The 13,314-nt window shown below is 39.3% G+C and overlaps 1 protein-coding gene across 2 annotated transcripts in view; it reads left to right on the forward strand.

Moving 5' to 3' along the window:
* Positions 1-13,058, forward strand: part of ZCCHC7 (zinc finger CCHC-type containing 7) — a 267,242-nt gene extending 254,184 nt beyond the window's left edge. For both annotated transcript variants that reach the window (XM_055578547.1, XM_055578546.1), the window contains exons 7-9: positions 2,359-2,454; positions 9,509-9,626; positions 11,746-13,058. In XM_055578547.1, coding sequence (XP_055434522.1) covers positions 2,359-2,454; positions 9,509-9,626; positions 11,746-12,185 — 654 coding nt within the window. In that variant the 3' untranslated portion in view covers positions 12,186-13,058. The remainder of the gene's footprint in view (positions 1-2,358; positions 2,455-9,508; positions 9,627-11,745) is intronic.
* The last annotated feature ends 256 nt before the right edge of the window (positions 13,059-13,314 follow it).

The following is a 13,314-nucleotide window of genomic DNA, read 5'->3' on the forward strand; positions in this document are numbered from 1 at the left end:
ATTAGTTATCAAGCCAATTAGTTGGCACTCTTTTATTGGCACCCAATAAAGAATACAAGAAATAAACTTATTCAAGTTTATTCTCATCCATCCAATCTCCAAAAATATGAGAAGAATTAGGTTTTTCCTCTATTTAAAGCTCCTGCCTTTTCAGGAGTTTTGCTCTCTCCATCCCTTCTCTGTGTCTTCAACTTCTCCATCTCTACTAGCTTTCTCACATGTTCAAATCTCTTCCATTCTAGCAACAAATTCTGCCAAATCCTCTCCCTTGGTCCTGACTGATCTTATTTTGCCCCTTCTTATATATCCTTCATAAAGCAATATATACCTACTCTTCGGGCTTCCCTTTTGGCTCAGTTGGTAAAGAATCCACCTCCAATGTGGGAGACCTGGGTTGGATCCCTGGGTTGGGAAGATCTCCTGGAGAAGGGAAAGGCTACCCACTTCAGTGTTCTGGCCTGGAGAATTCCATGGAGTCCATGGGATCGCAAAGAGTAGGACACAACTGAGTGACTTTCAGCTACTCTCCACATTTCTTCAACTTCCATTCATTTTTTAGACATTTTTTATTATGAAATGTAATATATGTCCTGAAAAGTACATCAAACATATGTGTACAGTAATTAGTTATATAACTTCCATTCAAGTTATATGATACCAGTGTGTTCAAAAATAGAAAATTACCACTACCCTGAAACCCTCTGTGCTCTATTCTCTCCCCACAGGAAGTAATCACCATCCTGGCTTTTGTAGGTCATCATTTCCTTGCTCTTCTTTGTAGTTCTACCACCTTTGAGTGCATCTTCTTCACTCTTCAACCCGTTGCCTGCTATTCTCTCTACCTTCCCACAGATTCCAGAGTTCTCACAATGAGATTATCCATGAACAATGACAAGTCTCATGAGTGTTTCTCAGTTCTAATCTCACTAGGCCTCTCTGCTATATTTGACATCATAGATCAGTTCATCCATCTTGGAACTACTCTAAGGTATATGACTATTTTCTCTGTGGCTCTGCGTTCTTTAACCTCTCCTCCTTTGTCTATGTCATAGGCTTTTCTGCCCGCCCTTTTCATGTTGCTATGCTCAGGGCTTCCATCTTTAGCTCATTGCTGTTCAACTGGCTGTGGTGATTCTGAACACTCTGGTCATTTCAGCCTCAGCTGTTGTGTAGCTTACTTTCAGATCTAATCTTTAACTCAGACATGTTTCCTAAACCTTATCTTAAAACAGATAACTTCCTGGTGGACATCTGTCTCAATCTAGATGCTCAACATCCAAAATAGACTTCATCATCTTTCCCTCTAAATTGACTCTGCTCTCTTTTCCTACCTTTTCTGAATCAGTTGTTGACACTACTACTCACCAGTTCCCCCAAGTTAGAAACCTGAAAAGCATCCTAATTTCTCCTTGCTGCTGCTGCTGCTAAGTCGCTTCAGTCGTGTCTGACTCTGTGCGACCCCATAGACAGCAGCCCACCAGGCTCCCCCGTCCCTGGGATTCTCCAGGCAAGAACACTGGAGTGGGTTGCCATTGCCTTCTCCAATGCATGAAAGTGAAAAGTGAAAGTGAAGTTGCTCAGTCGGGTCTGACTCTTCGCGACCCCATGGACTGCAGCTTACCAGGCTCCTCTGTCCATGGGATTTTCCAGGCAAGAGTACTGGAGTGGGGTGCCATTGCCTTCTCTAATTTCTCCTTACCCTCTACCTAAAATTTTCCATTTGATATATGCCTAATTCTTTAAGAGTAAATTTAAATTTTATATTTCAAGGGAAGCTTTATCTGAGTTCCTCATCCCATCCAATAATGGATCCCTTTTGTCAGTCCATTAATACTTTGTACATGCTTCTGTCACTATGTTTACATTGTTTGCCATTATCTATTTATATTCCTGGGTTAGGAAGATCCCCTGGAGAAGGAAATGCAACCCACTCGGTATTCTTGCCTGGAGAATCCCACGTACAGAGGAGCCTGGCAGACTAAAGTCCATGGGGTCACAAAGAGTCGGACATGACTTAGCAACTAAACCCAACTGTTTATATGTCTGTCACATTCTACTAGGCTTTTATTCTCCTTTATCTGAGATACCTAATACATAACACAGTCACAGTATTGGCCACAACACCGAATGGAATTGAGGAGGTTGAGGAAAGCACATGTTGATGTTAAGAATAAAAGAATTGTTATCATGTTACACACTTTAATCACACAGAACCATCTGAATATGGGTTCTCCACACTAAACTATAAGAGGCAGTGTTTCTAAGGAATCTTTTACCTAAAAGAAGTTCTTTTGGAAAGTGTGAGGTTTTAGTTTCCTTCTGACATTCACTAAATCTTCACAAATATTCATTTTTCAGACCAAACCTGGACCACCCAAAAAGCCAAAGACCAGTTCTGGACAATCAACCTTGGTGTATTGCTACAACTGTGGGCAAGAAGGCCATTATGGACATGTGAGTTTAAGTGGTAATTTGGACATAAAGCATTCTGTTGCTCAGGAGTGGTTGCTGAAAGGTGAACTTGAAAAGAATAATTCTAAACACTTACTTTTTTTATATATAAACTAATATCTTGAGGTAAGACCTAAATATATTGTCAACTGATTTACTTCTTCCATCCCTACCAGAGTAACAGATCTGACAAAGCACATTCCTATATTTGTTTTAAATATACATGCAGGTTAGTCTAAAACAAATACAGTTCATAGAATTGTTCAGACAAAATATAGTAGTTAATAAGTTTACAATTCTCAGGAATTTCAAGGATTGATAATACTTTGACCCAGCTGAATCGTGATTTTAGATTTTCTACATAGTTCTCCAGTATCTCTGCTTTTCCCTGGTACTGTGTTCAGTTAAATCTTTACCACTCACATGCAAACCCCAACACTCGCTGGTGGAAGGACAGAGGGCTGCTGCCTTGTCAACCAGCCTGCCCACCCCACACATGCCCAGATTCCCTATCCCACCTGCATATTTCCTAACCCTAACTGAAAGGGCCAAACCTGTGTTCTAGATTCTGAGGTGTCAAAGCAGAAGCTTGTTGCTGTGAGGTGGGAGTGAGTCTCCTAGCCAGTTGCTTCATTAAGTATGAATGAGCAGTAGCTCATTGCAGAGATGGGATGCAGTAAGAATCGATTCACAGTCCATACGTTCTGGGAATCTTGAGGAAGAGGAGGAAAGGCGGTGGCACAAGAAACAGAAAATCTGTACAGAGAAATACACTCCCAGTCTCCAGATAGGCTTCTAACAGGCTAGAAGCCAAAATAAACTGATACCAAATCAGATCTGATGACAGGAAGTGGAAAGCATACAAAAGTAGGGAGTCCTCAAAATGGCTAGAGGTATGAGCAGTAGGATGGAGTGGTATTGCAGATCACATCTTGAGTTCTGACCATGGCACTTCACCAGTGCAGACCTTGCGGGTAGAGCTCTACAATATGGAGAGAGAGAAAAAAGTCTGGAGAAGAAAAAGCGTGGGACAGAGTCCATCAACAGATGATGGTTTCCTTCCTTATTGGGGCAGTAAGACTGTGGAGTGAGGGATAGAATATGAAAGCTAGGATGGAGTTCTGCCCCTTAGCTGTAATTTTTGCTGTATTACTGACAACCATGTGACTTACATTGTAGGTGCTGGGGATGGGGGAGGGGGAATGAGGAGTTAGTGTTTAATGAGGACAGAGTTTCCGTTTAGGAAGGTGAAAATTTCAGGAGGTGGATAATAATGAGAGTTGCACAACAATGGGAATGTACTTGTGTGACTGATATAACTTCACTTTTATAGAGCTCACACTGAAAACCTAGTTAGAGAATTTTCAATTTTTTTGAAAGTTACCATCTCCAGATCTTTTTGTGCTCTGTGTTCCTTGTTGCCAAAACTCAGATGTTGCTAATACTGTTTAGTGAACATTTTCACATAAGCAGTCCACTGCCATACAAATCACATAGATGTACCATTTATGCTTGCTTACCTCTTTAAAGCAGAAGGTTATAATTTTAGCATTTATGTTTGTTCAATTAAGGAAAAACAATTATAGTTGAACACATACTGCTTACTAGTCACTCCTGTTAATGGAGATAGGAAATATATTAAAATCATTTGGAATTTATCCCTGAAATCTAGATTTAGATGATTTTTAATTTATAATAAAGCAAATTTGGCAGCCTTATCACTGCCATAGATGAAGAACTCTAGATTATCCACACTAATGAAGAAGATCAGTGGTGTGGCTAATCCAGAATAGTAGATAAATTATATAGCCAACTATCAATTGTCTGTGCTAATGGAGGGGACCAGTGATGTGGATAATCAAAATATAATTTACATGTAGCTTTGGAAAATGTTTGTAGTACTGTATAGCTCTGTATAGCCACATCAGTCTAGACTGTACAGGACCCAAATAGGAGACTGTGTAGGTAGGTAGTTAACAGATGTCTGAGGATGCCTCCCCTTCAGTTTCAGAAATTCAGCTGTACGGATGTTAATAAATAGCTTCTTCATGTGAAAGATACTCTAAGGTAAATGTGACTGCTCCCTTCTCTAATTCAACTTGCTCTTTAACTGGGGAGGGAGGGATGATCATAAGCAGCTTGGTATGAAGCAAACTGATAGGAAATGGTGGTCACTGTATAAGGAGATCACTCCAGGGTCAGTGGGGTGCTGGGAGTATGAGAGCACTAATACCTTTTTGTAATTGTGATTTGCTCTTAGGCTTCCAGGCTGGGTTGTGGGTAAAGAATCCGCCTGCAGTGTAGGAGACATTTGAGATACAGGTTCAATCCCTAGGTTGAGAAGATCCCCTGGAGGAGGAAATGGCAACCCACTCCAGTATTCTTGCCTGGGAAATCCCATAGACAGAGGAGCCTGGGAGGCTTCTCATTTGCTCTTTATATTTTACAATTAGAATCTGTCTTAGTCCATTCAGACTGCTATAAACAAGCTACCATAGACTGAGTAGGCTTATAAACCACCAGAATTTATTTTTTTAACCAAGATGATGGTGCAGAATCAGTGTCTGGTGAGGGCTGCTTCTTCACTTTCTTGGCTGTGTCCTCACATGGTAGAAGAGGATAGAGAGCTCTGTGGGAATCTCTTTTATAAGAGTTCCACCCTCATGATCTAATCACAGTCCCAAAGGGTCCACCTCCTAATGCCATCACCTTGGGGTTTAGATTTCAACACATGAATTGGGTTGAGGGGACACACAAATGTTCAAACTATAGCAGAATCTTAGACCTAAATCTTTTATGAATATCCTTTATTCTGAAAACTTGGTGCCACTGTGGATAGAGATTTATAAAAGCAATTCTTTATGTTACCATGTAGGTTTGCCTTATAACTTTCAATACCCAAAAAGAGTCAGAAACTCAACAGCAGGTTAAATCTAAAGATAGTTGGAAGAAAGAAATTATAATGAACCAAATTACTGAAATAGAAAACGAGATTAAATAGCATCATCAAAACCAAAAGCTGGTTCTTTGAAAACATTTTCTTTTCAAAAGAAAAGAGACAGACTTCTGGAAAAGCTTCTCAAAGTAAAGGAAAAGATAAAAATAAACGATGGGTGAAAAGTGTAAATAGCTTGAAATACAGTACAATTTTTAAATTATAGGAGAATACTGTATAAACTTCATGAAGTTCAGCATTAGGGACTTCCCTACCCATTGTGTGGTTAAGACTCTGTGCTTCTACTTCAGGGAGCATAGGTTTAATACATGGTCAGGGAACTAAGATCCTGCTTGGCACATGACCAAAATAAAGTTCAATGTTAAATCTGAAAAATGAAATAAATAACTCTATGGGAAAATATGAACTAATCAAAATGACTGAAGAAGAACAAACCTACATGAACCAATACCACTAAAAAGATTGAATTAATAATCAAAATTCTCCCCACCAAAATATACCAGAACCAGGTAGGTTTGTAGTCAAGTTTTACCAAACATTTATTCAGAGAGATAATCCAAAAGAACACTACTCAACTTATTTTTTGAAGGTATTATAACCTAAAGCTACTTCAAAATATTTGCAGAATGTTACCATTTTTATGAAATCTGAACACTTCAAACTTATGATGTTGTTTAATTGGCATATTTATTAATAGTAAATTAATAGTAAAAGTATTAAAGCATGAGAATGGTAGACACCAACTTTAAGACCATGGCAGCTTCTGGAAAGGAAAGGAGATAAATGGGAAGTGGGAAGGACAGTTACACAGAAGATCTCAATTCTATCATTAATGCCTAGTGGGAAGAAAACTGAATTAATGGTAAATGTTGATTTGATAAAGCTACATGGTTAGATATAGATTTCCATTACTTTATTTTCTGTACTTTAGTGTGTATTTAGAATGATTCCTAGTTCTTTAAATTACAAATTATGTCTCTAAGTGTATGGCAGCCAGCTTGATCAAGTATCTTAGAATTACAACTTGAGTATATCATAACAGAGTTATGATAAATCAGCTAAATTCTATTCAGGTAATTCACATATTTTCTTGCTAAGAGATACAGATAGCCTCCATTATCTTAAAGTAGAGTGTTCCTGTGAAACCTTACCTAAACCAAAGTAGCTGTAAAGCAAAGAAGCAGTTACCTTATAACACATTTTTCCAATGAGTGCAAAACATAAGTGGAGATAAAACACAGATGCTCACAGACACAGTTCAAAGCTATGGTGACTTGATTCTGAGATGCTGAGTGTAGGTTATGAGGAGGGAGCTTCATGGTGCCACTCTTGCTACTCGCAGTCAGTTCAGTTCTGTCAGTCGTGTCCAACTCTTTGCCACCCCATGTCCATCACCAGCTCCCAGAGCTTGCTCAAACTCATGCCCATCGAGTTGGTGATGCCATCCAACCATCTCTTCCTCTATTGTCCCCTTCTCCTCCTGCCTTCAATCTTTCCCAGCATCAGGGTCTTTTCCAGTGAGTCAGTTCTTCGCATCAGGTGGCCAAAGTATTGGAGTTTCAGCTTCAGCATCAATCCTTCCAATGAATATTCAGGATTGATTTCCTTTAGGATTGACGGGTTTGATCTCCTTGCAATATGAACAGTATGAAAAATCTACTCTGGTTACTCACTGTATAATGGTAGCTGCAAAAGATGCTAAAGGCTATTTTCATTTTCACCTTTTCTTATAAAGGTGAAAATCGGCTTCATAGTTCTTTCTGTTAGTGAAAACAAATCTTTCATAAAAGTGAATCAGTGTAAAGCGAACTTTTAAAAAGCAGGGGCTACTTGTACTTTAACTTTTCTTTAGTACCTAGCTAAGAAGTACTGACAACCTAGACAGCATATTAAAAAGCAGAGACATTACTTTGCCAACAAAGGTCCGTCTAGTCAAGGCTATGGTTTTTCCAGTAGTCATGTATGGATGTGAGAGTTGGACTATAAAGAAAGCTGAGCACTGAAAAACTGATGCTTTTGAACTGTGGTGTTGGAGAAGACTCTTGAGAGTCCCTTGGACTGCAAGGAGATCTAACCAGTCCATCCTAAAGGATATTAGTCCTAAATATTCATTGGAAGGACTGATGTTGAAGCTGAAACTCCAATACTTTGGCCACCTGATGCGAAGAACCGACTCATTTGAAAAGACCCTGATGCTGAGAAAGATTGAAAGCGGAAAGAGAAGAGGACAACAGAGGATGAGATGGCTGGATGGCATCATCGACTGAATGAACATGAGTTTGAGTAAACTCCAGGAGTTGGTGATGGACAAGGAGGCCTGGCGTGCTGCAGTCCATGGGGTCTCAAAGAGTCGGACATGACTGAGCAACTGAACTGAAGAAGTACTGAATGTTTATGGTAAATTTTAGGCAAGATCGCAGAAGACAGAAGTGAAAGGTTCCAGAGACCAGCCTGTTTCAAATGAAAGACATTATTTGGTTTGCAACAAGTTGAATGGATCTTTGTCACAGATCAGGATAAACAAAGCCTACTACATGGGACATGGCTGAGGCCAAGGATGTGGATTTGGGAACTGGCAACCACCAGAAGACCAGAGTAAGGAGAGTGGGGCAAGTTGAGAGGAGTGATCTTTTCATGAGTAGGGGAAGCAAAGAGGAGAAAAGTTTCCTTCAAAATCACATAGGAGCACTTTCAAGCTAGGCAAACCCACCACTACCCTCAGTTCAGTTCAGTTCAGTCGCTCAGTCGTGTCTGACTCTTTGAGACCCGATGGACTGCAGCACGCCAGGCCTCCCTGTCCATTACCAGCTCCCGGAGTTTACTTAAACTTATGTCCATTGAGTTGGTGATGCCATCCAACCATCTCATCCTCTGTCGTCCCCTTCTCCTGCCTTCAATCTTTCCCAGCATCAGGGTCTTTTCCAGTGAGTCAGTTCTTCGCATCAGGTGGCCAAAGTATTGGAGTTTCAGCTTCAACATCAGTCCTTCCAATGAATATTCAGGACTGATTTCCTTTAGGATGGACTGGTTAGATCTCCTTGCAGTCCAAGGGACTCTCAAGAGTCTTCTCCAACACCACAGTTCAAAAGCATCAGTTCTTCAGTGCTCAGCTTTCTTTATAGTCCAACTCTCACATCCATATATGACTACTGGAAAAACCATAGCTTTGATTAGATGCACCTTTGTTGGCAAAATAACGTCTCTGCTTTTTAACATGCTGTCTAGGTTGGTCATAACTTGTCTTCTAAGGAGCAAGCATCTTTTAATTTCATGGCTGCAGTCACCATCTGCAGTGATTTTGGAGCCCAAGAAAATAGTTTGTCACTGTTTCCTTTGTTTCCCCATCTATTTGCCATGAAGTGATGGGACCAGGTGCCATGATCTTAGTTTTCTGAATCTTGAGGTTTAAGCCAACTTTTTCACTCTCCTCTTTCACTTTCATCAAGAGGCTCTTTAGTTCTTCTTCTCTTTCTGCCATAAGTATGGTGTCATCTGCATGTCTGAGGTTATAAATATTTCTCCCAGCAATCTTGATTCCAGCTTGTGCTTCTTCCAGCCCAACATTTCTCACCACCCTGCTCCCCACTGTAAGAATCACTGCCCTTGTGAGCAGTGGTGTTGACTTAAAATAAGCTTGCAAAAACCACTTGTGTGGAGGAAAAAGAGCAAAAGTTTAAGAATTTAGCCCCACATCAGAGTGTAAATGTGATGAGAAGAAGAAAAGGAGAAGCACTTGAAGGAAGGCTGTTGGAAGAGACAGAGATGCAAAGGACTGATAAAACATAATTTCAAATGAAACAAACCGTCTAACAGAGGAAAAAGGCACTGCTGGGGGAGAATGTTGGCAGGAAAAACTTTAAAAAGATCAGAAGGGTTTCATAGGTAAAGAAGTAAAGGAAGAAAACCCAAGCCTGAAAGACTAGCATGTAAGCACAGTTGAGTGTTTGATCATCCCAGTGTCCCAGCAAACCACATCCTGCAGCCATAGTGCATATGAGTGATGCAGGGCTCATCTCTTAATTACAGTGGTCCATAATCTTACCAAATGGTTATCTGAACTGTGTGACCTTATGACATCATAATTTCAAATACAATTTGCAGGAATGTACAGAAAGACGAATGTTTAACCAGACCTTTCCAACATCTCCATTCATCTATTACTATGATGACAAATACAAAATCCGGGAGAGAGATCAGAGAATAAAACGAAAAGTGAAAGGTATGTTACTAGACTTTTTCCTAAATTGCCTTTGCAATAGTTCCTAAATTTCTTTCTTTCTTTTTTTTTTTTTTTTTTTTGTGCTGTCTTTGCAAACTGCTTTGTGGGCCTTTGGTTAGCACAGAAAATGTTTTTAGTAATTACTGCAGAAAGTGGAACTTTCTTGATCTCCAGAAGTCAAGCACCCACTTCAAAAATCCTGCTTTATAATCTGTTCACAATGAACATTTTTCTCACACTGTGATTATTTTAGAAAATGTCCAGAAAAACACTTCTGTCCATTTATGCATGCAGAATTTTTAAAGGCTCCTTTGAGATTTTTCTTTTCAACAAGTAATTATGTTTTCCCTCTAGTATTTTTCAAGCAAATAAAAAGCTTTCTCTGCTCGGTGATTCCTGGAGCTTCCCCGAATAAGTCATTGGCCACCATTATGAGCAGAGCTCCAGATCCACAGTCACCCTCCATTTCTTTATTTGCCATTGCTAACATAATGCTGTCTCACCAAATTGTTTTATAATTTACATCTATTCTCTCTGCCTCTCTTCTTTCTTGCTATATACTTTAAGATGGTTTACAAAGTTACTTTTTTTGCCTTCAGGACCAAATAATTCTATATTTTTCACTTTTGCTCATACATTGTTGACCCTTGGCCTTTTCATTATTCTTTTCCTGACTGTCTCTGAGTTCAGGTCCTTTCAAAATGAAGACACTAATTCTGGAGAAAAGTAGATGAATCACTTCAACTCCTGCATATTTTGCATATTTTATTTTATATAAAGTTTATCTCAACTATATGTAGAGAAATTATAGTATAAGAAGATAAAAATTAGCAGCTGAATTTTTAAAAGATTACAAAGAAATGTACCAAAATGTCATCTCTGAATTAAAGGGTTGTGTGTGCTTTCTCTTTTATTTTCTCTATACTTTTTCCGTATTTCCCATCTTTTAGTTATTGACAACTCTGTGGTACAGATCCACTTTGAGGCTCGCTATTGTGGACTTTGTGTTTTATACTGAAGTTTATAAGTAATTTGGAGAAGGCAATGGCACCCCACTCCAGTACTCTTGCCTGGAAAATCCATGGACAGAGGAGCCTGGTAGGCTGCAGTCCATGGGGTCACTAAGAATCAGACCCGACTGAGCGACTTCACTTTCACTTTTTACTTTCATGCATTGGAGAAGGAAATGGCAACCCACTCCAGTGTTCTTGCCTGGAGAATACCAGGGACGGGAAAGCCTGGTGGGCTGCCGTCTATGGGGTCGCACAGGTTGGACACGACTGAAGCGACTCAGCAGCAGCAGCAGTAGCAGCAGCTATAAATAATTACTTATTTTTGCTTTGTATTCTAGAATTCATTTTTGTTCCCTAAATATACTACTCCATACTCCACCTCATTTTTTTTTTATTGGTGAATTCTGTAATCTTTCAAAGTTCTGTTGATGTAACTTTTCATCCCTCACCATACCCTCACCTCCCACTTATCCCTTCAGAATCACTGCATCATATATTTGCAGTAAGAGTGCCAAGTCCTGACAAAATACAAGATCAGATCTGGCACTTAAACCTCTTGGATATACAAGTGCATGCACATGTGCACACTCAGTCTCTAAGCTAGTGATCTTTACTCTGAGGAATAATCTGCTGGCCAGTATGGCATTCACCTATAAGTACTGTGGCCAGACTTTATCTTCAGAGGATAATTGAAATGTCATATGAAGCTGTCAGAAGGCCATTTTCTACATCTTGCGTCACCTTATCATCAAGGACTCTATCACTGCAGGAACTTGAGTTGGTCAGACATGACTTTTCTTCACAAAGCTAAAATGACTACTTCTCTCACTGATCTCTGTCTCCATTGTTTAACCTAGTTAAACTGTGTTGAACAAAATAAATATCATTTGATATCTGGATGTTTTTCATGTTTGGAAATACAGAACTACAACCACTGAGTTTTTAGTGAGTGATTTTAACCTAGTAAGCTTTAGAATGTCATATCATTAATTCATTTAAGTATCTGGCTTTCCTCCCTGCTGAGTTTTTTACAGACCAGTGAAAGCTCTGAATATGCTATGCCAGTCTAACTGCTGAATATGTAGAAATACTTTTATGTTTTCCAGAACTCCAGAAAAATGGGGACTTGCCAAGAAAGTTCAAGAGGCCTCATATGGAAGCAGCAGATAAGAGGCCCCGTGATACAAGAACAAGCCATGCCTCATGGAAAAACAACAGGTGGCCTCAAGAAAAGAAAGAAACCCAAAAAGAAACCATGAGCAGGAACATGAGAGAACGTGAGAAGCACAGAAAGGCTGCCAGGTGTCATGAAGACGATGAGGACTTCCCCAGGGGCCCCAGAGTCCACTCTACTCCTGGCACTTCCAAAACCCAGAAGCCTCACAAGCCCTTTCACCACTCATCACATTACCTCAAGCCGAGAGAAGACAGGCTATCCAAGGAGGGCAAGAGGGGCAAGCATAAGAAAAAGGAGAGCTGCTTGGAGGAGGATAGCAATGATAATTTGTTTCTCATTAAGCAGAGGAAAAAAAAGTCTAAGCTGTGAGTCAGCTTCTGATTGGGCTTCCCAGTGTTTGTCTGTTCTTCATGTCTACAACATCCTGTCCGTATTTTTACTATCTGTGATTAAATAAAATGAGATTTTTGTTTCTGTAATCTCAGCCATATCTAGAGATATTGAACAAAGTCCTTGAAGATCTCAGTTCTCTATGTTCAACAGGTTCCTAGGTAAGAAAACAGATAAACTTGGACTTCCCCTGTTACCAGACATCATTTTTATTCACTCAGTATCCTAGGGATAGGAAAACTTAATCTTTTCACAAAAAAAATTTTTGAAATATTTTGAAAAAATAAAAACTCATTAAATGTAATTCATCTGCAGTGTGAGTATGAAAATTAAGTCTATTATAAGGAGAAATTAGCACCAATATGGAAAATCCATCCCTCTTTTTTAGCATTCTTTTTAATATTGGAAAGGATAATAACTATATATCTAAATCTGGCTTTTCTTGCTTCTGAAGCTGGCATCAGAATCTTACTTTGATCAGAGCATCACAGGCTAAAAATGAAGGTGTCCTCCTTGAAAGCACTGGAGAGACAGGGAATTGGATTTTATAACAGAAGTAAGGAATCCATCCAGAGTAAATGTTGAGAGACAGATTTCCTGAAGCAAGTGAAAAGAGTCATCAAAAATTTTGACTTAATTGCAGTGAAATAATTTTTTACTATTTTTATAGCCATACCTGAGGAATACTGTCCCTCAGATATTTAAGATGAATGTTACCCAACTTAAAAAATTGTTTCCTTCTCCTGGGTTTTTTATCTACTGCAGAGTTATACAGAAATTTTTGTATTTGTGACCTTTTGTACTTACCAGAGCCTAATGTTAGAATAAGAAAAATAAAATGTCTGAAATGTACATTTGTCTACTATGTAAAAAGACAATGAGAGTTTGAGTGACAAAGGACATACTTGGGTTGGACAAGTGACTGAAGTTATAGAATCTCTATAAATTGGGGTCAAATGCCCTTACTTCCTGAGCTCTAGGTCTATGCCAGAATAAAATGAGATGGAGAAACATGTTCCTCCATGGTCTCCAACAACTGGAGTCTTCAATTTGAGGTTCCCTCTTGGGAACCATGTGTCTGGTAGCATCAGCTCTCTTTTGAGAGAAG

This window comes from Bubalus kerabau, chromosome 4 (assembly GCF_029407905.1).
Source record: "Bubalus kerabau isolate K-KA32 ecotype Philippines breed swamp buffalo chromosome 4, PCC_UOA_SB_1v2, whole genome shotgun sequence".
Classification (NCBI taxonomy): Eukaryota; Metazoa; Chordata; class Mammalia; order Artiodactyla; family Bovidae; genus Bubalus; species Bubalus kerabau.